At 33.6% G+C, this 25,569-nt stretch overlaps 1 protein-coding gene across 15 annotated transcripts in view; it reads right to left on the reverse strand.

Moving 5' to 3' along the window:
- Nucleotides 1–22,726, reverse strand: part of prom1b (prominin 1 b) — a 44,357-nt gene extending 21,631 nt beyond the window's left edge. For 8 of the 15 annotated variants that reach the window (XM_073920289.1, XM_073920045.1, XM_073920193.1 and 5 more), the window contains exons 1-8: nt 22,182–22,695; nt 12,050–12,111; nt 10,961–10,987; nt 8,870–9,075; nt 2,410–2,530; nt 1,732–1,795; nt 1,301–1,390; nt 190–213 (exon numbers count right to left, since the gene is read on the reverse strand). In XM_073920289.1, coding sequence (XP_073776390.1) covers nt 190–213; nt 1,301–1,390; nt 1,732–1,795; nt 2,410–2,530; nt 8,870–9,075; nt 10,961–10,987; nt 12,050–12,111; nt 22,182–22,437 — 850 coding nt within the window. In that variant the 5' untranslated portion in view covers nt 22,438–22,695. Of the gene's footprint in view, nt 1–189; nt 214–1,300; nt 1,391–1,731; nt 1,796–2,409; nt 2,531–8,869; nt 9,076–10,960; nt 10,988–12,049; nt 12,112–22,181 lie in introns of all 15 variants that reach the window. The other 7 variants (XM_073920353.1, XM_073920151.1, XM_073919938.1 and 4 more) reach the window with 2 other exon arrangements.
- Between the last annotated feature and the right edge of the window lie 2,843 nt (nt 22,727–25,569).

The following is a 25,569-nucleotide window of genomic DNA, read 5'->3' on the forward strand; positions in this document are numbered from 1 at the left end:
TTTTCACCTTTGCTGAGATTTTTATCGGGGTATATAAATTCTTATTTAATTATTAAACAAACATAAAAGGTGCTAATATTAACAATACTGAAAACAACAACAAAAACAACAACACCACCATCAGGCACAAGAACAGCAGCCACAATCTCTACATTCACAAAACACAGGGCTGAATCCGTTGACTTTTACCTTTAATAGCACTCTCCACTTTAACTTTATCCAAAAACACAAGCAACAGAAACAGAAATGAACAAACTGATAAGAATAGCATCAATGGGCCTGTGTTTTGTTGTTTTCCTGCTCAAAAAGCACAGCATCATTCTATTCATTGCAATAATTACACAACCGGTCAATAGTTTGGGGTCAGTAGGATTTTTAAATGTTTTTAAAAAAGCTTATCCTGCTCATTTATTTGATCAGAAATACAGAACAAATTGTACAATTGTGAAATGCTATTTCATTATAAAATAACTGTTTAAAAGAAGTTCATAGTTTAATAATTAATTCCAGTGATTTTGTAGATGAATTTTCAGCTTCAGTACTCTAGTTTCAAGTCAGAGTCACATGATCCTTTAGATATCACTCTAATATAATTATTTTTGTTATTATTAGTATTATTATTACTATTAATGGTAATAGTAATAAAAGCAATATTGACTGAGGCAATCATTTCATTTTAAACTACATACAAAAAGCAGTCATTTAAAATTGTAATAACTATTTAACATTTTATTTACATTTAATAAATACAGCCTTGATGAGCCAAATAATCTTATTTTTTTAAAAAGAGGGGAAAAAACGGACCCCAAACTTTTGACTGGTAGTGCATATTATTTTTTATTAGATTTAAACCTATGCAAGAGAAAGAAATGACTATACTCACTCACAAATGTTACTTTATACCATACTTCTTATAATATATCTTAAGATTTTGGCTTGTACATCTCACATTTATGGCTTTAAATTCCACAGTGTATGAAGTTGACTCATGTTACAATGTTAATTTGTCATTTGAAAATGTATTCTTACAAAAATATTTTAAATGACTAATTCCCACAGAAATGTATTGCAATGTATTTTAATTGCACGAATCATGAAACATGTAAATAGGTAAATTTATAGATATATACTGTCACATTACTTTCTGACTTCAAAAAATGACTTTTAAATATCAAAGATTAAAACACCTATGAGTAAGATCACATGAATAAGAAACACCACATTGAAATGTCGGATTAATTTTGTGAATTCTGCTCTCTGTGAATTGCCTATGTGTGTGCATGCATATGTGTGTTTGTACCTGCTGTCATGCGAAGAGCATGGTCTAATGCAGGCACCACTTCACTCTCCAGCTTATTATGAATCTGTCCACCCAACAGAGTCCCGATATCTGATAAACCACATTGACAATACACTGTAAAAATACTTATAATCGTGTTCCAAAAATACAATAGGTTTGGCTTTAGTAACCTTTTCTTTTTAAGTAATGTATTTTAATTAAACTGATTTACAATGTAATTTATGGTGCAAATAAATGCTGTTCTATTTAACTTTATATTCATGAAAGAATCCTGAGCAAAAATAAATAAATACTTATAAATAATACACAAAACAATTAACAGAATATCATCTATCATTTATTTAATCGCACAATTTTTTCAACCCAAAATTAATGAATGTTAATGTGTGTGAAATTGAGACACAGCTGAGAAAGAAAGGCATAATACTTACTGTCTAAGTCTGATAATACTTTATTCTTGGCTGTTGTATACTGTGCAGTGAGGTAGTCTATTTGCTATAAACACAAACAAAATAAAATCAAAGACATCCTTCATATTTAGTGTGTGGAAATATGAAAATACTTGACTATCACAGGCCCAAGCAGGATCTACAATACACAATACACACAATTTAAAGATTTTAATTTTAAGCTAATATAATTAGCTTTCAGCTAGCAAAAATAGTCTTTGTTATACTTTGTTAGGAGTAAAGTAAGAAAGCAAGTGAGATAATTTATTCAGTTAACATAGTTTTTACTTTCAGTAAATGTTATTTGTGTATTCATTTATCTTTTGTGGCTAACACATTACATTACACACATGACAGGTGGTTCTTTTTTGACATTCAAGGATTTGGTGACTCTCACATATGGTCTTAAATGTCAAGCTTCTTATAAAATAGTAGCTACAATATTCTCAAGCAAAATGTCATGCAAAACCTCACAATATGTATCTTTACATAAAAAAATGAACATTGTGATTATAGTCAGATGCATTTGTAAAGGTTTGAGAAAATATGCATTATTTTTGTAATTCCACTAGGTGACACTATATAGCTTACTTCAACTTTAAGCTTTGTTTATGGATTTTAACACTTTCACCATACTGTCTGAGCCTGTTTTTGACTTACCGCAGGTGTGTAGTTGGCAAAAGCTTTCAGGTCTCTTATGTTAGTGCTCACAAGTCGCCTGGTGCTTTTAATCTGAGATGTGATGTTCTGGTTTGCTACATAGGCGACTGTCACTCCAACTCTGTAAACAAACACAGACAAATTGTGAGACATACTGTAATATGCATACACTAATGTTTGCATGTATCATAAAATGCTAGGCTATTTCAACCCCATGTTTGATAAAATATGGAAATAACCAATATAGGGTGATTTTTTCAAATTAAATTTATAGGACCAAACTTAACCCAATTTTAAACCAAGGTTGAAATAACCCAGCGTAATTTAGAATGTACAAGACTTGTTATGACACTGTTATGTTGGTAAATCATTTATAAATTTTAGGACGATGGTAATATCGGGCCATATAGAGGGCCATATATCGGGCCAAATAGAGGGCCATATATACTTGCAAAATAATAGAAAGTTTTGCAAACAAAAAATAAAAGCAAATCTCCAAATATAGCAAAGCAAAAATTAATTAACATGAAATGCAAATAGGCAACAGCATTGCAAACTCATGACTGACTAAAAAGCTAAAAAAAATGAGCATTGCAATTGACTGGACGGGTTTTGTAAAGGCAAAGCTAAAAAAGTGTTTTGCAAATATATATATAGCTTTTTTATTGCAAATTTTTTAGCTTTTCTACACTGCTTGATTTTTATTTGCGGTTCTTTTTTTTTTTTTTTTTTTTTTTTGTAAGTTTTATTTTTATATCCCAAAGCTTAAATTTCCCTTTGCATTTTTTTTTTTTTTACAAAATTAATTTGTATTTTTCAAAAATACATTTTTGCTTTGAGATTTTTAGAGATTTGCATTTATCATTTGCTCAGTACTTTATTTTTTGTTTGCAAGTCTTTAATTTTAATTTTGCAAGTATATACAGTATGGCCCTATATAGACTCCATGTGGTCCTGCAGTAATAACATGCGACCACGATATGGCGCTATTTACATTTGAGAAAGGGCAAATATTCAGTGAACTGGGTATTTGTTTGACTGCTGTATCATCAATGTTTAGTTCAATTCAGTTCAAGTTTATTTGTATAGCCCTTTTCACTATAAAAAAAATGAGATATTGTACATTAGACACATACTTGATGGATATTTTGATGTGGGATTTATCTAAAACAAAAAAGCTAATTTCAAATTATTTTACATAAAGTATTGGACTAGTGAAATGTAGCATTGCTATAAAATGGAAACGCAGATAGAAAGCCTTCTCCAGACTTCATTGTCACTGTTCACCCCAAAAAAAAAAAAAAACGAAATTCTTTCAGAATTTACTCATTCCTGACTTGTTCCAAACCAGTGTGTGTCTTTTTATTTTGTTGAATACAAAAATATGTTAAAAAGTTCCTGTGACATCTTAATAATTTTTTTAGGTGCTAGTTTCAGTATGTAAGCCTCGAGTATATCTATAAGCTGTACTGCAAAACAGTGACAACACTTGCATTTGGAAGACATAAACAAAAAGATTGCGTTTTGACACTTCTGCCTAAACGGGTTAACATTTTCAAGACATCACCTCATACTTCATTTTCCCATACTTGATTCTCATTACTTTGATCAAAACTGACAACATTAGTGCAGTTTCAAAACTATATTTAGAATATATGATCTTTAAAAAATACATCTAAATCTTAAAACCATAAAATTGAGATACAAAATGAAGTCGCTAACATCAGTCAACATTCACACACACACTGGTGCTCTCATAGCAACAATCTAGAGATAACACTTTCCTAATTGAGTGCTGCAGATACATATTAAATTGTGGCTTCTGATTACAGATTGTAAGCCTCTTTCCTCATTTCCCCACTCTCTTGTTTGTTCTTTCACTGTTTCTCTCACTCCATCTTTCTCCCCAGGTAAAACAAAAAAAAAAAGATTTATTAAAGAGGAAATGTGATTTAACAAAGAAAGCCATACATACAGAAAAAGAAAAGAGTGAAAAACGAAACAAAGCAGATTTGCACAGTCATGTTCTCTGCTTGCAGACCTCATCCAACACAATTACAGCAAGCCCTTCAGCCAGTCATTGAAAGTCCATCAAGACACACACAAACACACTCACAGTACAGTCAAAGCCTCACAAACGGCCATTGTGACCCAAGCAACTGCTGTCAGCACTGTCACAGAAAAAAAAGAAAACAGAAAGAAAAAGAGAGTGAACAGAGTCAATGAATGAGGGGGATGGGGTGCCGAAATAAAGACAGGACTTTCTCTCTGGACAGACTCAGGGCTATCAATGTCACATGTGTGAATGTGCCATTCTAGACCACTGCAGGTGTGTTCTCTGCACTCTAGCAGAGCTGCAAACCTCCACTATGACAACAGGCACACAATCTCGTCTAATTAGTCGAACCGTTTTCTAAAGTATCAGTTAATAATTCATTATTATTCCAAGTATGACAGAACACACAAAAATAAAACACATTAAACAAACAAGCGCCAACACATTCACACAGAGACCCAGTAGCCAGCCTGGTTAGATTAGTGTGGAGCAGCACAGCTTGTGTTTATCACAGAGTAGAGAGAGAGAGCAGTGATGGGATAGGATGATGGTGGTTCAGTGTACCCGTGACCTCTATTCTATTTCTAGATGTAAATAAGTCTAATGTACTTTAACTAGGTGAACACATTTGCACGCAAACTGGCCTCCACCACCCATTTAGTCACCTGCACATTTTCTTAAATATATCTTCAAAGAGACCAATTATGCTCCTTTTTACAACATGTAAATTAATAAGTATCTGATGTCCCTGGAGTATGTTTATCTCAAAGTACCCCACAAATGTTTCTTATAACTCTTTGAAACTGCCCCTTTTATTTTCATTCAAAAGAATGCAGTTACACATGCCTATGCATCAGCATAGCGGCATGTTCAAAAATAGATATCTCTGTGAAAAACTAAAAGTGTAAATAACAGTGAATAAGGCAGCCTATTGAGACTACAATGTTGATTTGTGCATCGTAAAACTCAAAATCTATATTGTTATATGACCTCTTAGTCACATTAACATCAGCAGATACAGTGCGAAAACTAAAATGGCGGGCGGCTGCTTCGTGATAGGTCCCATTTAAACGTTCTGTATAGCACATACCAGCATACTATGCTGTATAGACAGATACACAGCTACATAGATGCAAGTCAACATTATAGTTATTTTCTCAGCATTTGAGTTGAATTTGGGTTTTTTTGTTATAGAATGGGGACAGGTAAGGGATATTACTAATCATTTCAGACAAAGGAATGTCTGAAATACATGAGCATACAGATCACGGCCGAGTTTAAATGATTGACAGCCCAGGCTCATTGGAAATACATTGTTGTGGGTAAATTGTGCTTCACTTTTCAGATGACAAAACCACTGGATGGCGCTGTCTACAATTTTGAGAAACAAATGCGTTATTTAGGGTATGTCCTATTGGTATACAGTACATCCATGAAAAGGTGGGTTTTAAACCCTCCCCTAAACCCAATCAATAGTGTTTTGAAAGCATATGCAAGAGAAAAGTGCACTGCAACCATAGTTTTACCTTCATTTAAAAAGAAAAAAAATGTTTTTGTGTAATTAATTTATGGAACTGCTTCACTGGATTTGAACTCGAGCATGTTGCATCATAAGTATACCACCATACACAGTAAGCTAAAGAGTGTACTGACCATCTATACCCATAGCTTACAGATTTATATAAGGCAACCTTGTTTGATTACAAATTTTACACATTGTTCAGTATTTGTGGTATTTATTTGGTGTAAATAAATATTCCTTTAATCATCAATAAAAATATCAAATGTGAAAAAAGGACAATATTTACTGGCATCAAACTGCCAGGTAACATTTTTTTTTTTTTACCTAAAACTGATGTCAAACCAATGTATACTTTCTTTTCACAAAAATGTAGTCTGCATCATGTATTTCTAATGAGCCTGTGTTGCAGCAACCTCATTACAATTACAAATCAGGAATGAAATCTGGCAACCCTGACATTATGAAATGTGTTTTTCAGTTTTTCAAGCTGGTCCAGCTGATGTACACTAACCGACCATACTGTACAGTGACACATTTATTACAGGTTTTCTCAGTCCCTTTGGTGCATTTTTCACATCACTATTTACATTTGCACAACAGTTAATGCATTTCTCAAAACAATTCGTGCAAACTGCAAAACCTAGCTGATAACCAGCAAAAATATGTCACTTGGATAGTTTATTCCTTAAAAGCAAGTATTCATGTCAATGAAAGTGTCAAGATGAAAATTCCTGACACCATTGTTTATAAACAAGATAGTCAAATGGCTTTGTCATATTTTTATTATGACAGATTATGACTCTGTAAATGTTTTCCAATGCAAATAGTCAGAGTTTGGTGACACTTCCTCAAAACGCTCAAGACAGCACTATATACTATTTGCACAGCCATTTGAAAACTACAGTAAAGTTAGACATTACTGCATTTAGTGAGGTATCTGAGTACAAGACACTGAATATGTATGTTTTACATATTTACTGCATTTGCTCTTTGCAATTCTATTTTATTGACAGCAGTGTGCAACAGAATAAATACACCCTCATTTACAACAAACATAAACTTCATTTGGGTAGAGCTGTGCACAACTCAACAGTAAACAATATTACAGTACAAATTGGAACTTAACCTACAACATACACAGGTATGTAAATAATTCATCAAATTGTTCAATTTAGAAAATATTTTCAGGGAAAAAAAAAAGATTCAATTTTCTTTTTCTTTTTTAATTAGCTTGACAGATTTTGACAACTACTTCATCATTTTTGTATGTAATGACTCAAGTAATGAAATGAGGACTATAAGTTTTATATGGAATGACTATTCAGTATTCACAAGTTTAGTTAATTTTGACTGACAAGACATTAGCAATTGATAATGTTATAAGACAGCTGAGAGTTGTATGGAAGCAATTGATGCATGTCCAAAAGCATTTGCAATTTGTTGAAAGGAATGAGAAACTGCTACTATAATGTGCACAAATGATTATTTTGAGAAATGCATTAACTGTTGTACAAATGAAAATAATGTTGTGAGAAATGCACCAAAGCTGTAAAATAAGAATCGACTCATCAGTTTTGATCAACAAGCCATATGCAAATATTTTTTGTCCAAATTACATTGTATTTGCTATTTGCGAACATGTGCCAAAGCATGTTAAATTTGCATAAATCAACAAGAAATTCTACTCTTATTTGAAAAAGAAGCTAATTGTTCAGAAATCTGAACTTATTGGTTTAAAAAATAAAAATTTCAATCCAGAATTGAGAAAAACTGTAAATATATTTTTGAGAAACTGATGTTCACATTCTTTTCACAAAAATGTAGGCTGAATCGTGTTTTTAATGAGCCTGTGCTGTAGCAACCTCGTTACAATTTCAAATCAGGAATAAAATCTGGCAACCCTGCCATCATCAATGTGTTTTTCAGTTTTTCAAGTTGGTCCAGCTGATGTACACTAACTGACTATACTGTACAGTGACACATGTATGTACATATCTCAATATATTTGAAAACATTTGTAAACTATTCTGTACAATGCCTAATATACAGCATGTTTTAGACACAGATTAGATAGATTTTTCTGTAATAAATCGATAGACAGGCATAAATAGATTGATCGACAAATCAATAGATAGATAGACGGATGGACGGATGGATGGATGGATGGATGGATGGATGGATGGATGGATGATTGGTGGGTGGGTGGGTGGGTAGATAGATAGATAGATAGATAGATAGATAGATAGATAGATAGATAGATAGATAGATAGATAGATAGATAGATAGATAGATAGATAGATAGATAGATAGATAGATAGATAGATAGATAGATAGATAAATAAATGTATAATAATGTTAATTTGCTTAATAGGCAAGGATTTATAAGTATATTGTTTCTAATTTCTCAAGAATTACTAATAACGTATGCCATTTTTATAAGTGAAATTAACCAAAATTACTATTTAAAATCAGTCAGAGCTACAGTAGAATGTCTTGTTTATTTGGAGATCCTTTAGAGCAGGGGTCACCAATCTCGGTCCAGGAGGGCCGGTGTCCCTGCAGGTTTTAGCTCTAACTTGCCTCAATACACCTGCCTGGGTGTTTCAAGTATATCTAGTAAGACCTTGATTAGCTTGTTCAGGTGTGTTTGATTAGGGTTGGAGCTAAAATCTGCAGGACACCGGCCCTCCAGGAGCAAGTTTGGTGACCCCTGCTTTAGAGGGATCAAGCGGCACCAAAAAATTCAACCAATTATGTTTAAAATTATTTGAAAAACTTTAAATTAAGAACCTTCTATCAAATGTCATGCCTTTGTTGCATAACTTTTTTTTACAAGCAAATGAAATGTGTACAAGCAGTGAATGTAGATGAGGAGGACTTACGCGAGGAAGACAGAGGTAGCGATGAGTGTGGCCATGTAAAATCCACGCAGGCAGTCTCCATTCTTCTTCTGTCTCTGATGCATCTCGCCACCACAGTTCTCACAGCAGCGGCACACGCAGAAACACAGACCCACTATTGGCATGAGGAGCACAAAAAACACCCCCAGCACTGACAGCACTATAAAGCCCAGCTCATAATAGATAGTCTGCAGAAGAGAAGAGATCATTTGATGCAGTTAATATCAAATATTAATATTTCATGAAAATGTGTTTAAATGTAAATAGCAAAACCTAAATCACAAGAATTGTAAGAAAATGTCAACACAGGCTCATTGGACATACTTGCTTCAGCCTATATTTTTGTGAAAGCACATTTTCCATGTAAAATGAATGTCATGGAGCAGTATGATGCTAACAACTTTTGTTCTTTTTCACACTAATGATATTTACAGGGACATATTAATAATTTAAAAAGTATTATTTACATGCAGTGTCTTGCACAACACCAAATATTCTATGATTTGTAATCAAATATGTTTTCTTCACCTCAAGTTGAGGTCAGAATTATTAGCCCTCCTGTTAAATCTTAATTCATTTATGTTTTTCCCCCAATTTCTGTTTAACGGAGAGAAGATCTTTTCAACTGATTTTTAAAACAAGATGGTTTTAATAACTCATTTCTAATATGACATTATATGACATAATAAATAATGACATAATACAAAATTTAACAAATAATATTTTACTAGAGGTTTTTTCACAATGCTAGTATTCCACTTAAAGCTCATTTTAAAGGCTTAACTAGATTAATTAGATTAACTAGGCAAGTTAGAGTTATAGGCAATTCACTGTATAACAATGGTTTGTTCTTTAGCATATCAAAATGATAAAAAGTTCTTCTGGAGAAAGTCTTATTTGTTTTATTTCAGCTAGAATAAAAGCAGTTTTTAATTTTTAAACACCATTTTAAGGACAAAATTATTAGCCCCCTTAAGCTTTATGTTTTCCGATAGTCAACAGAACAAACCATCATTATACAATAACTTGCCTAATTACCCTAACCTGAATAGTTAACCTAATTAACTTAGTTAAGCCTTTAAATGTCACTTTAAGCTGTATAGAAGTGTCTTGAAAAATATCTAGTCAAATATTATTTACTGTCATCATGACAAAGATAAAATAAATCAATAATTAGAAATGAGTTACTAAAACTATTATGTTTAGGAATGTGTTTAAAAAATCTTATTAACACTTTGTTTTGATGGTCCATTTGAGTATTAGTAGACTGTATCCCTATCTGTTGACAATGCTCCTTCAACAGATATTTAACTGACTATAAGAAACTTTGCAAGTACATGGCATCTTACAGGTAACCCTAACCCAAACCCCAACCTAACAGTCTACTTATAATCCAATGGGAGTTAGTTGGCATGTAGATTCAATTTAACTTAAATTTAACAAACGGACCATCAAAATAAAGTGTGATCAAAATCTTCTCTCTGTTAAACAGAAATTAGGGGGGAAAAATAAACAGGCGGGCTAATAATTTAGGGGGGCTAATAATTCTGACTTCAACTGTATATTATAGTAAATACTGTGAAAAATGATTTGCTCTGGTAAACATAATTTGGGAAATATTTTTAAAAAATCACAAGAGGGCTAATAATGTTGACTGTACGTCAAATTTTAACTGTATGTATCTATATTTGAACAAATTTTCTGCTGTAGTTAGTTTGCTCAGTAGCTCACTTCGTTCGGTTTTGTTCTTGTAATGCAGAGCGCTTGAGCTCGAGTCTGGTAAATTCACCACAAAAGAGATAAAAGCAATGTAAGATCAAGGTAAAACTATGTGGTCACGGTGCACTTTTCTCTTCTGTTTGCTTTTGAAAACATTGTTGGTTGGGTTTTGTGAAGGATTTTTGTCAGTAGTTTGCAGGATAATCTGACAAGCAACGCCACCTCATGGAGGTGTACAAGGAGGATGTGTATCCAAAAAGTACAACAAAAAACTCTAAATAATCTATTTGAGATTTGTAATGGAAAGAGTGGCAGTGCGTGATGTAAGAAAAAAAAAAACATTTTAAACAGTACCTGAAGTAATAGTACAACATTCTCTGGCTGCATTGGTGTAGAGTTGAAGAGACATCATTTGCATTCCCAACACAAAGAGAAAGAAAGAGAGATTAGAACATGATTCCATTCAATCTATTATATATTACAGAAGTAGAAAATAAATTTCACTTCCACTGTCCTACATTATATCAAGTGGCCCTCACAACTCAGTACTTACACCAAAAAATAAGTACAATGTACTTATTGTATTCATATTGTATTGCACAGCACTTATGGTGCTCTTGGGTTATAGGTAGGGCCAGACAAAATCTGCAAACATTTTTTTCTATTTCTGCACAGAATTTTAATAAAAATAAAATTAAAAATCTGTGGATTTATGTGGAATGATTTTTGGGAGTATCGTAACTAAAAATGTAATATTTTAAATTAAAAAACAATACGTTTTTAACATTTATTTAATTTTTACAAAGCAAACCCAATTTGATCCACTTAATTGGTAAGTAAAGCAAGTATTTCATATAATAGAGCTAATAAAATACAGAAAATATTACTCAATAACATTAGTCAATAATTTTACTAAAAATAATTTTACTATAAAATGAATAAATATAAATTTATACACATTTACACAAGTAAATAAATAGACTCAATGATGGGCTAAAAAGCTACTGAAATCTGCAGATTTTTGCGTGTGCAGATATTGTGTGGCTTAGATATAGGTAAGGTTTTGGGATATGGGTAGGTATGGGTATGGGTAGGTTCTGTACATTGTAGCAAATGAATAATTTAAATGTAAGTACATAGTAATTAAGGCCACTAAATATAAAGTGGAACCAGTTACACAACAAAAACGAAACAAAATATATTAATCAAGTGAACTTTAAGATGAAATCCATAACTTAATTCTAAAGATCAAAAAAACAAAAAACAAATTCATTAAAGTCTGTAATCAGATTGTTCAAGTTTAAAGTTTGAGCAACTCATCAATTTGTACCAGTACAGTTATGCAGTGCTTACAAACTGCTCTTTTGATTCTCAATGCATCTCCATTTTGATTAAATTACACACAGTGTGACCATTATAAGCACATAAATCCTAAGCACACACCTTTTTGTAATCATCTCCTTTAATTCCTCCCATGTTCTGCTGCACCATTTTAACAATGAGATCTGTAACAACAAATTGACCAGATTACTTCATAAATCCAACAAAATAAAATGTTTGATAACTACAACCTGGAAACTAAAGAATGCTTCACGAAATATATTGATGTGATTGATTGGATTGTATAAAAAGGATGAAACACTTCTATTATCCCTGAACATATTAATTTCTCAAGTGTGACATTTCTATAAAATAAATTAAATATTAAACGTTTTAATTGTTAAAATGTTGGAACCATGTTTGTTTGTTAGTTTTTGAGAGAGAAAGTAAGAGAGTAATGGTGTTTTATAATAATCTTATTTTTGAAGAAATGTTTTACTGTATTGCTCTGAGAACAAAATGGTTAGGTTATTCTTAAATGGTCTGTTGCAAACAGTCTAACCTGTTTTTAGGCAAAGGGATTTTCATACAAGGGTTATTATACATGTGCTATTTGATTTAAACAGTGGTTACAGATACAGTGCCAAGCACTGGTGTTCAGAGACAGCTGATTATGCTGGTAATGTTAAAAGCAAACCTGAATAAAGCACTGCAGGTGTCTGTTAAGCACTAAATAGCGTGGTGGCTATGGCATCAGTGTCATGTTGTTCATACTAATTCTATTGCTACAGTACAAAACCATCTGTTACAAACCATCTGCTTAACCTACATTTCTGTATATGAATGATATTTATCTCCATGTTTAGGTCATACACCACTTAATAGCATAATAATCTCCTACACACTTTGAATCCACAAATATATTAAACGTCAGTGATGTTTAATCCAAGAAACAAAACCTTTGGCTAAAATTATTAGAAGGGAAAATAAACAAAGCTAGAAATGGGCATAATGATTAGATTAATTTACCGTAACGTATATATAACATGCTCAAATTAATTCTGACCACCTTTTTATGATTTAGTTCACATATTTAGTTTTGTCTAAACTTAAAACTGGTTGAAAAGATTGAAGAGACTTAACCTAATACCTGATGACAAAGGTCTCACCCATCACATTTTACCTCACGTGAACTAAACTTAGCCTTAATGCATTTATATACCTCACTTCTTTCAGGTAAGTACTGTATCCCTAACGACAATAGTGAAGAACCAACACAACACAAAAATAAATGAATACATTAATGAATGAAAGAATGAATGAATGAATTAATACATAAATAAATACAAAATTAATAACAGCTCTAACAAGTTTTTAATTATTATTAAATATCTTTTTAATGACATTTTTTCATTATAAATATAAATCTTTTGATATACATAGAAAGTATAGTCTTCATGAAAATGGTTCTGAAAGGTTTAGAGTTTATTAAGCATCACGACCTGTACATTGACATTAACATGGTATGTCTATAGTGAGTAATATATGATATATATTCTAATCATCCTCCAGCACTTTCCTTCAGCTTATTTCCTGCTTTATTAGGCGCTCGCAGCAGAATGAACCATCAATTGCTCTGGCAATTGTTTTACACAGCACATGCCCTTTCAGGTCACAACTCAAAACAGTGTGTAAACACCTACACACTCTCACATTAACACATGATGGCCTCTTTAGTTCATCTAATTCATCTATTTCGCATATCTTTGGATTTTGCGAGAAAACTAGAACAACCAGAAGAAACCCATGCAGATGTAGAACATGCAAACACCACACAGAAAGGCCACCTGGTCAAACTAGGACTCAAACCATCAACTTTCTTGCTGTGAAGCAGCCATGCCAACTATTTAGCCACCATGCTGCCTAATTGTCTTTATTGAATGTAAAATATATATAACACATAAATATAAACACAGCCTACACTGATCTAATGTTATTTTAAGATTCATAATGCCATTAGGTACATGAGCAGCATATATATTTTGAGTAAATTGAAATGTGTCCTTTATGAAACATCTCCTCTCCCAGTGGCAGACGTGAACTGTGCACGGCTATGCTCACTCGCGGACATAAACAAACACTTAACCCTAAAACACCTTTGCATAAAAGGATTAGCTTCTTTGCTGTTGTACTATATTTAGCAGGTATTTTTTTCTGGCCTGACACCTTGCAGGGAGATCACCAGAACATGATCCAAAATATAATGGCATGGCCAAGATTGCGCTTAACAGCATTAACTACACAGCACTGCATTTCTACTGATCACAGATGCCCTGTCTAATTACTATGACACTATTAAAAGCCCAAAATCATGCCTCTCTTTAGTGAAAACACCTGCATTTTAAAAGTAACTAATCCAAAATTATGTTTTCATACAGTAATACTATAAAAGAAGCGTTCTTTGTTCCTCAGAAAACATTTTCTTTCCTGATTTAAAGAACAGTTTGATCATCTGAAGTATGTTCTTTCACAAAAAAAATAAAAATTGCTGTTTATGGAACCATCACTGAAATTAAAGGAAACTTACTTTTTAAGAGTGCAGTACTTCCCTAGTTCTATAGGTAGCAAAATAAAAAAAACATACACTTTGTAATATATACTATACATGAATAGGTTTATACACTCGCCGACCACTTAATTAGGTACCCACTTTTGACCTTCAGAACTGCCTTAATCCTTCGTGGCGTAGATTCAATAAGGTACTGGAAATATTCCTCAAAAATGTTGTTCCATACATGACATGATAGCATCACGCAGTTGCTGCACATCTATGATGCAATTCTCCCATTCCACCACATCAATGAGGTGATCTCTTAGATTGAGTCTAGTGACTGTGAAGGCCATTTGAGTACAGTGAACTCATTGTCATGTTTAAGAAACCAGTCTGAGATGATTCACGCTTTATGATATGGCACGTTATCCTGCTGGGAGTAGCCATCAGAAGATGGGTACACTGTGGTCATAAAGTGATGGACATGGTCAGCAACAATCTCAGGCAGGCTGTGGTGTTGACACGATGCTCAATTGGTACTGATGAGCCAAGAAAATATCCCCCACACCATTACACCACCAACACCAGCCTGAACCATTGATACAAGGCTTTAATGTTGTTGACACCAAATTCTGACCCTACTATTTAGAAATCGAGACTCATCAGACCAGGCAACGTTTTTCCAATCTTCTGTTGTCCAGTTTTGTGAGCCTGTGCGAATTTTAGCCTCAGTTTTCTGTTCTTAGCTGACAGGAGTGGCAACTGGTGCGGTCTTCTGTTGCTGTAGCCCATTCACCTCAAGGATGGACGTGATGTGTGTTCAGAGATGCTCTACCTCAGTTGTAATGAGTGGTTATTTGAGTTACTATTGCCTTTCTATCAGATTGAACCAGTCTGGCCATTCTCCTCTGACCTCTGACATCAACAAAGCATTTGCACCCACAGAATTGCGACTCACTGGATATTTTCTCTTTTTTGGACCATTCTCTGTAAACACTAGAGATGGTTGTGCATGAAAATCCCAGTAGATCAGCAGTTTCTGAAATACTTAGACCAGACATTTTGGCACCAACAACCATGCCACGTCACTTTAATCACCATTCTGATGTTCGGTTTGAACTGCAGCAGATAGTCTTGACCATGTCTACATGCCTAAAAACAGTTAGTTGCTGCCATGTGATTGGCTGATTATAAATTTGCCTTAAATGAGCAGTTCGACAGGTGTACCTAATAAAGTGGCCGGTGAGTGTATATTATCAAAGACTCTAGAATACACAAGACTTGTCACTCGTATCTTTTTGAATAGGGTGTAACGGTCAGCATAGTGAATAAAGCCCCGCCTACTAGCACAGGAGATAATCATTGATCGATATATGGCGAATAAAGCCTGCCTTCTAGTACAGGAGCCAATCATCGATCGCTATAGGCCAACGATACTCTAGGGGAGGGGCTTGGACCAGACGTGAGTTTCTGCAGATTTTGTGGAATTTGGATGTTTAGAAATGAAACTAAAGACACAGCTGTTGTTTAATTATATTGATGATTCCTAATATGAAATTTAATCGTAAGCTTGGCAAGCAATTTTCAAGAAATTGATGTATCCCCATCCAAACAGAATACCCGAGCATACTGCCATAAACTAATGGAACGTTACAGTAAATTGTGACCATTATGTTCAGACTAAAAAGATGTAATTTGGAAGAAAATGTATTTATTTATTTTAAAAGAATTCGTTTTAACAGTAAAAGTAACAGTAAATATATTTAAACAAGGTTATGTAATACACATTTACATTTATGTTTCATTCATTCATTCATTTTCTTTTCGGCTTAGTTCCTCTATTAATCAGGGGTCGCCACAGCAGAATGAATCGCCAACTTGTTCAGCATATGTTTTTATGCAGCGGATGCTTTTCCAGCTGCAACCCATCACTGGGAAACATCCACACCCACTTTTTCACACACATACACTACGGACAATTTAGCTTTCCCAATTCACCTGTACCGCATGTCTTTGGACTTGTGGGGGAAACCGGAGCACCCAGAGGAAACCCACGTGAACACGGTGAGAACATACAAACTACACACAGAAACGGCAACTGACCCAGCCAAGGCTCGAACCAGCGACCTTCTTGCTGTGAGGCGATCGTGCTAATTTAAAAAAAATAATAATATATATATATATATATATATATATATATATTTATTTTTATTTTATTTTTATTTTTTATTTATTTATATATTAAAAAAGTATTATTAAAAATAAGGAAATGCTACCCTTTTGAACATTTGATTATAAAAACTGTTAAGGCATCTACAAATAGCATTAGCAAATAGCAAATCAGTTTAGCAGAATTATTTTTGAAGTATTCTACATAATTATTTTTATAACTATTCTGATATTAGCAGAAATAATTATTTTTAAGTTACAAAAACATTGTTTCTAAATACAATAACATGAACCTTGTGTGAAGCTGCTTTGGAACAATAATTATTGTAAAAAAAATCGAAATTGAATTAAATTAAAGAAAAAAAAAAAATATATATATATATAGATTAGTATATATAGATTAGTGTGTGTGTGTGTATATATATATATATATATATATATATATATATATATATATATATATATATATATATATATATATATATATATATATATATATATATATATATATATATATATATATATATATATATATATATATTAATCTATAGGATATATGCTTAAGAATAATAGGACTTTGAATTTGCCAGTAACCTGGGTTAAGCGCTTTTAAGGTCAGTTTTCTTTAAAAATCAGCGATCTCCACTGGCTGAGTGATATCCGATATAAAGTTGGTCTCAGATTGTACAAGAAGCGCTGCATTAAATTGCATTTTCCCCACCATGTCTTTATAAAATGAGTATTTATTTTACCCATATTATATTCAATGGAGCTTCTGCGCTAGCCTGCCGATTCTGATGGGCGCGTGCGAGTAAAATGCTTTTTGTCTCATTTTTTGCTTGAGCAACTAAACGAATGCCAGAAGTTTATTTAACTGAATGCATTTTAATAACATTACAACATCGATGCTGTAAAAGGAACCATATAAAATGGAAAAAATTCACAATTACAGGTCACCTAAAGTTTATCAGTATGGAAAAAACACTAGCTCGGCATATACCCTATTAAAGCAGTTAATGGACATGGCTCGTGTTCTCAATTCAAAATACTTAATAATCACACTTAATGGGATCCTTTTACAATCATAATCTTGAAATAGGATTTCTGTGAGGGTGGGTTTGGACTAAACACAATAAGTGTCTTTTACTGTGTAAAAGAACTTATGCCTATGGAGAGTCTTTATAAACCACCAATACAGTGTTTGTGTGTGTGTGTGTGTAGAGAGAGAAAAAGAGCGAGAGAAAGAGAGAGAGAGAGGATGGGTGAATAAGAAAGGGTATCACTGGTTATAAAGGCATATGGTTAATCCTCTTACAGTGGTCTTGCTGTTGGGCAGTTAAGTGGTCTCTCTGCCTCTCTAATGCTTTCTTTCCCCTTTTCCTCCCTTCTTCAACCAAACCCCATTTCTCTCTTATTTAATCCCCGGCCCCCCTTTCACGCACTCTCGCCTTCTTTCCTCTTTTCTCAAAGATACAGCAAAGTACTCAAACACAATGAACTGTTGAAGCACATATAGGGGGTATTTATGTCTAGAGCTGTGACTTTCATGATATTAAATAACACGATGACATACAGAGATAAACATTAAGTAAAGCACCGACTAACAGAACGGAAAGCACTCCACATACCCACACAGACAATGGCAGCATAAGTGGGTCATATTTGTGTGTTGACCTCCCTGTCTTTCAATTACAGCGCAGTTTTAAATCCAGTGATCAGCGATATTAAGCTTTATCTGGGCTGAGACGGAGGGAGTCCCGGGATTAAGCTCCATACCCAAACTATGTATATTCACGTCCCTCGCTTTTCCTTCATCTGTCCATTCTCAGACAGAGCGAATGTGGTTAGATTAAGCTGCATTATATCCATCATGCATAAATCCATCTATTCCTTCACAGACAACATGCTGGAACCTGTGAGTTGTGACTAATCTGTAAAATGAGACTGGAGGAATGGAGAACTATAATGGCCTTTAACTTGACCCGTGTGTATGTGCATCCGTGTGGAAGCTCAATGTAACTTGCTGTTTAATCCAGTAATCCAGCCTCAACTCAACATCAGAAGTACCTGTCTATAAGATCAGGAGTTATGAATCTGCAAAGAATGCTTTAGCGAAAATAAAGGGATTGCAGAGGGAATAATATCTGTATTGTTTAATCTACTTCTGCCTCTTAATCCACACCCACATGTTTACAGGTAAAAAATAGCATCTCATTGATTATAATGCGCTGTTTTTCTTTTAACATCTGTGGTTTCCAATTGGAATATTTACCTAATTGTTGTATTTGGGTTGCATGAGTGTACGTTTTGTCAGGAAGAGGCATTTACATTGAATGTACCTTTGGGAGCATATGGTCCTCAGATTATCAGCTTACCTGATTGGGCAGGTGACTCATGGAGCAGATCGGCTAATTGGTTAGGCAGCAGGGATTTATCTGTGCAATCCTATTCTACTCTAAACACACTTACACAGACACACATTTACACACACACACACACACAAGCTCTTGTCTATGCTCAACATGCTGACCTCACAAAGAAAACCACCTGCCAACAACCTGACCTTAAACAGACCTGGGCTAGTTGTCACAGTTTTACTCAAATTGATATTGATGAGGTTTATTAATGATAAAGTTTCATTTACATATCCGTTATAAAGCAGGGGTGTCCTGTCCTGCTTCCCAGAGGGGCAGCCACCAACAGATTTTAGCTCCAACACATTTGTCTGGAAGTTTCTAGAACTGATTAATGATGAAGTTGTGTAAAACAGATTAAGATGAGGTTTTGACACTCCTGCAATACAACGAACATTCCCACCACCCAATAAGCAATCAGACTCTCTGTATTACTATAAACATTTATATAATATAACTAGAATGGTAAATACAGTTTACAAAAATGTTCCAAACCACCATATCCATTAATTTGTTAAACCAACATATTGATTAATTGAAAGTAAAACGAAGATGATAATTTATAAATGGATCTCTAGGCATAACAGTATGCATAACACACTGTTTTCATTATGATTTTTAAATGTAACTATGGACCACAAAACCAGTCAAAAGTGTCTTTTTATTTGTTTATATATTTTTCATTTATTAGGACATTTTATTTGTTAGGCAAATATTTGCTATTTAAAAAAAACTATTTAAAAATCTGTAATCTGTAAATTAAATAAAATCTAAATACTGAAAAAAAAACTATTTTTAAGTTGTCTGAATAAAGTGTAAAAATTAAGTTTTAATAGATTTACAGTAGGACCTTTACAAAATATTTTTATGGAACATGATCTTTAGTTGATATCCAAATGATTCTTGGCATAAAAGAAAAATCAATATGCATAAGGCCATGTAATTTAAGATTTTGTGGTCCATGCATGGTCACATATGGCAAGCTGTTTTAACATCTTTTCCTTAAATTGAATTTGTTTCATATTTATGCAAGTAGTGTTGTTTATCACAAAACAAGTGTTTGTCTAAATAAGGCAATTGCATCTCACAGTTATTGCATTCTGCATGCTGTTCTTCATGCAGATTACTCATTGTCCACAGGGTCTTAGAATTATTAAAAGTTGATAAATCAATGTAGAGAAATTTAAAACCCTTAATAAGTAATAAAAAGTCTTAAATGGTATTTTGCAAGGAAATAAATTGTATATGGTGACGCGGTGACGCAGTAGGTAGTGCTGTCACCTCACAGCTAGAAGGTCGCTGGTTGGAGCCTCGGCTAGGTCAGTTGCATTCCTGAAGACATGTACTGTAGGTGAATTGGAACACCTAAATTGACCATAGTGTATGTGTGTGAATGAGAGTGTGTGAGTGTTTCCCAGTGATGGGTTGCGGCTGAAAGGGCATCCGCTGCATAAAACATGTGCTGGAAAAGTTGGCGTTTCATTCCGCTGTGGTGACACGAGATTAATAAAGGGACTAAGCCGAAAAGAAAATGAATGAATGAATGAATACATTTTATACAATTTTTGATTATGCAATGTATAGTTGTATGCTTAAGTTTGCCTGAATTGCATCTGCAAACATCAGGATGCTGTAGTTTATGAAATCAATCAAATCCTGCTAGATTTGACATCATGCTGCTTTGTTTACTGCAGTAACCAAGGCAACACCATTATTTCTGCAGTTCTATAGTTGCCAACCTGCTGAATTAGCTAGATTTAATAGATTTTTATTCAGTATATATAATAGTGTGTTAGTTTTGAATTAGTTTCTTACATTAATGTTTAGTAAATATATCAATATGTTAAATCTCGCCAGTTTTCCTGTTGAAACCTAAAGTAGTTTTAAGGTCTTAAAATAGATCGAAAGAATCTTAAAAAAAGGTATTAAATTTTACTCTCTGATTCCTGTATATGCTCTGATACTGTAATTTTCTTAACTGCAACTGACTTTACATTGAAAGTCAGATTACAAATAGTTATCTTTAAAGACCCAACATTCTCATCCATTCAAGAAGAGTGTGCTATATGCCGAGAACTGTTTTGTCCCTGTATAATCATTATCATGAAGTTAAGATGCTGTTTCTTGAACAAGAGCATAAGGTGCAGCTAAAAAGGACAAAATAAACAATCTTTGTTTTCATGATCGAGGGACAGTGTCATTGCTAATTTCTCCAGTACTTCTGCCAACTCATCCTCAGATACCTACTAATACTTATTGCGGAGCAATCTAATCAATTAGTCAACAGCTGTTTCCATTTAAAGTTGAAGACAGGATATAAATAATATGCGGTAAAACACTGTTTCCATCCAAAACTGTCCTTTTCTTGAAAGCTGAGACAAAGTTTTAATAATAATAAAAGCTGGACCAAATTTTATTTTATGAAAATTTTGCTTATTTTATCCACATCTTCCTGTTTCCATCCCAAGTTTTTACAGGTTATCCCACAATGTGGTAAAAATATATGGTTGAAAAACTGATGTGAACAATTTGAGCTTGTTAGTCATATTTACACAATTAATTATTCATTTGAATCATTATTAGTAGCACAGAAATAAATATTACTGACAAACCTATTAGGCATTACTGGAGAAAAAGGTACTAGTTATTGATAGATTACTAGAAAATAATGTATTAGCTATACGATTTAACACTGTATTACTGATTCCTTGTTTTATGTTATACTTATAATAGTAAATTATGCATAATGACAAGCAACAAACCCTAAAGCAAATCCTAAACTCAACCCATGTTATATATCTATTAGAGCAAATTGTGCCCCAACATGTTTAAATGTAGATATGTTGTTAATTCAGATTTCCTCATACAATCCTAAATATCCTAAATAACTAAAAATGTGTACCCAACAATACTAGTTGAACGAAATGAATGTGAAAATGGCTTGCCATAATATAAATCTCCAAACCTATTCTCAAAGATGGATAAACAGTCTTCCATGTGATATTGACTTAAATATGTATATGTCTGTAGTCTATGATTCTGCAAGCATATGTGATTTTTTGTCAGACCGTAAACATGTGGGAAACTTTTTGCGCGCTCCCAAAGCCAGTGTGCATCTCACCTTTGGGGAAGGGGTTTGGCTGAACCACGTAAAGAAACGCGTGGACCATGTGGAAAAGAATCCCCATGGGACCTGGTTCATAATACGCGTGTGTCTCGTACACCACCGACGGCACAAAGCCAAAGTCCAGCGTTTCCACGGGCGCTCGGAGCATCGCTGTGCGCGGCGGGGACTCCCGGTGCTCCTCGCGGTCTTCGCTGCTTGTGAGACCCCAAAACATCACCAGCACGAGTCCCACTTTCCACCACATGTCCATCAGTCTCTGCCGGAGGATTTTGATAGGGAAAAAAGGGGAGGACGGATTAGGTGTGAGAAAAGTATATTTGTTTGGGTCGCTCTCTAGTCCTCGACATGAAAAATTAAAAATGACACAAAATTAATCCGGGACACATAATAATAAAAGATAGAAAACAAACAAAAGTAAAAAGGTATTCCAAGTGATTCGTTTATTCCCCGTATCCTTCTGACGGCATCATGGTAAACATCTTTCTCTTCGGTCTGCGCCGCTCAGGATGAGCTGAGTGTTTGTGTGACCTGCGCCTCCCGCTGCGCGCTCCTCTTCTGTCCGCCGGCACGCGGAGGCTCTGTGCACGCGCACTCGAGGTGGCTTTTCGAGGGAATTCACGTCTAGTTGAGTCAAGCCAAAATTAAAATAGTTTTATATAACCGTTGCCTAGAAGGAGTTATAAAATAATAATAATAATAATAATAATAATAATAAATGATAAAGAATAATGACACTTTGAAAACTTTTATTAATAAATTAATTAATGAAAGAAATAATTTAAAATAAGTAACCTAACATTTTATCGTGACAACAATACAAAAATCTGTATAATAAAAATAATAGAATTTAAGTATTTGTCAAAATAATTGTGCAATACCTAATACAAACATGTGATTAAAGAATATTCAAATGCCTAAATTATCCAAAAAAAATGTGGTTTAAAAAAAAACAGAGATTATAAAAGAAATTTAAATATTTAATTAAAATAAGTATTAAATGTGTTAATGAAAGGTATGGATTGTATTTTGGACGATATTGTACTACGATGATATTATCCATATGCATGCCTCATCTCAGAGTCTGCATTCAATGGATACAGTTTACCATGGTGCACTAAGATTTATAACTAAATCCCTTACTCATCATTGTGTTGTATACTACAATATACTATGGTCTGCTTTGTCCATACATAGGCTTAAGCATTGGCATGTCTTTGTTTACAAATCAATATTGGGTATACTCCCGTCATATCTTCAGAATTAAATTTGTAAAAACCTGTCCTTACAGGATATTTATTTACTGTCTGTTCCTAAAGTGCAGACTGAGATAGGAAAAAGGCTTTTAAATATGCAGCACCTTTTGCATGGAATAATCTACAAATAAAAAATGCAGTTTAAAGAATTGATTTCACTGCTTTTAAAAAGAGTATAAATGATTTAGAAATTGAAACACAGGCTTGTAGATGTTTTGAATAGTTTGTTTGTCAATGTGTGATTCATGTTAACTGTAATTGTTTTTGTTTGTTGTCTGTAAGACCCATGTGACATGTATACTGCCTAGTCCTGGCCAGGATTCTCTTGTAAAAGAAATTTTTAATCTCAATGTGTCTGTCCTGGTAAAATAAAGGTTATGATAATAATAATCCCTTTTAATATTATTATCAAATACTTTTAAAGTGTTGTAAAGAGCATCACAAAATATTAAACTGATTACACATTGTAGGTTAATAATTTCATATGTTTTTGGATTAACATGTCCATCGATGTATACAACTGATGTAAACTGTGTTTAATTTTATACTATATATTCAGAGATATTGCATAAATATACTGTAAATGAGTTGTAAATATGACAGACCTTTGGAGTGTTTATTTTAAATAAACAATTTCAGTTTACTTCAAAATTTGAAATTTAAATCAAAGCATTTTCTTTGTAATTTGTTTTGTAACATTTATAGTGCAACAATGATTCAAAGTAAATATTTTTTTCATCATGTATAATTTATTATATATTTCTTGACTTTTCTCAATGTTTCAGTAATGAAAAGTCAAAGAATGCTGTTAACTCTCAGGACAAGTTAGTTTGCAACTACACGGTAAAAGAAAATCTTGCTTGCCTTACATTTTTAAGCTGAATCAAATTAACCTTATGAGTTCATTGAACATACATTATGTTAAACTGACTTAAAACAGCTTGCATAACTTATGAAATTAAGTTAGAACACGATTAACTTAGTTTAGTCAGTTACAATGACAGAAACATGTGCCTAATTGATCATATAATTTGTTACAGTGTACATTTCAGAGCAGTGAAAACTTACACCACTAATGCTTGTTCGTACCATTACATGTGAACAGTCAGAAAGTCAAATGAGCAGAAAGCAGTAAGTCTGGATTCTGCCAAGACACAAGCTGATGGTCTTTTTTAAAATCTGCTGAAAAGCCTCTGTTTCTCCGTGTGTGTGTGGACAGAATACCAACACACAGAAACAGAGAGGGAAAGAAAGAGAGGCCTCTATTTGTAGACATTATTTGTAGACACACACACACACACACACGCGCACACACACACACACACACACACACACACACACACACACACACACACACACACACACACACACACACACACACACACACACACACACACACACACACACACACACACACACACTCACACACACACACACACACACACGAACAAACACACACAAACACACACAAACACACACAAACACACACATGCACACACATTGAATTTCTTTTTATATATTTAAGGTGACGCAGCGGCGCATAGCTGTCGCCTCACAGCAAAAAGGTTGCTGGTTTGAGCCTCGGCTGGGTCAGTTGGCATTTCTGTGTGGAGTTTGCATGTTCAGTTGATCACCCAGTTGAATTGGATAGGCTAAATTGTCCGTAGTGTATGAGTGAATGTGTGTGTTTCTCAATGATGGGTTGCGGCTGGAAGGGCATTCGCTGCGTAGAAACTTGCTGCAAAAGTTAGCGGTTCATTCCCCTGTGGCGACCCTGGATTAATAAAGGGACTAAGCCGAGTAGAAAATGAATGAATGAATATATTTAAACAATTCTTATCTATTGCAATAAATAGATATCTGAATCTCTTTATGAGATTAAATATAGTATATATATATATAACAAAAATGATCCAGTCAAAAGGAAGTTCCACTTTATCCCACAATAGTAAATAAATTCATACTGACTTCAACTAAACATGTTTTTTTCATTAAATAGTAATAAAAATTTGGTTAATATTTTAATTAAAATATTTTTTATTGTTTCAGGATCAAAATCAGAAAGAGGAATAATGTTAAGAAGACATTACGTTTTTTTACAATTGTTTTGCCACAAATTTCAGAACTCT

This window comes from Danio rerio, chromosome 1 (genome assembly GCF_049306965.1).
Source record: "Danio rerio strain Tuebingen ecotype United States chromosome 1, GRCz12tu, whole genome shotgun sequence".
Lineage (NCBI taxonomy): Eukaryota > Metazoa > Chordata > Actinopteri > Cypriniformes > Danionidae > Danio > Danio rerio.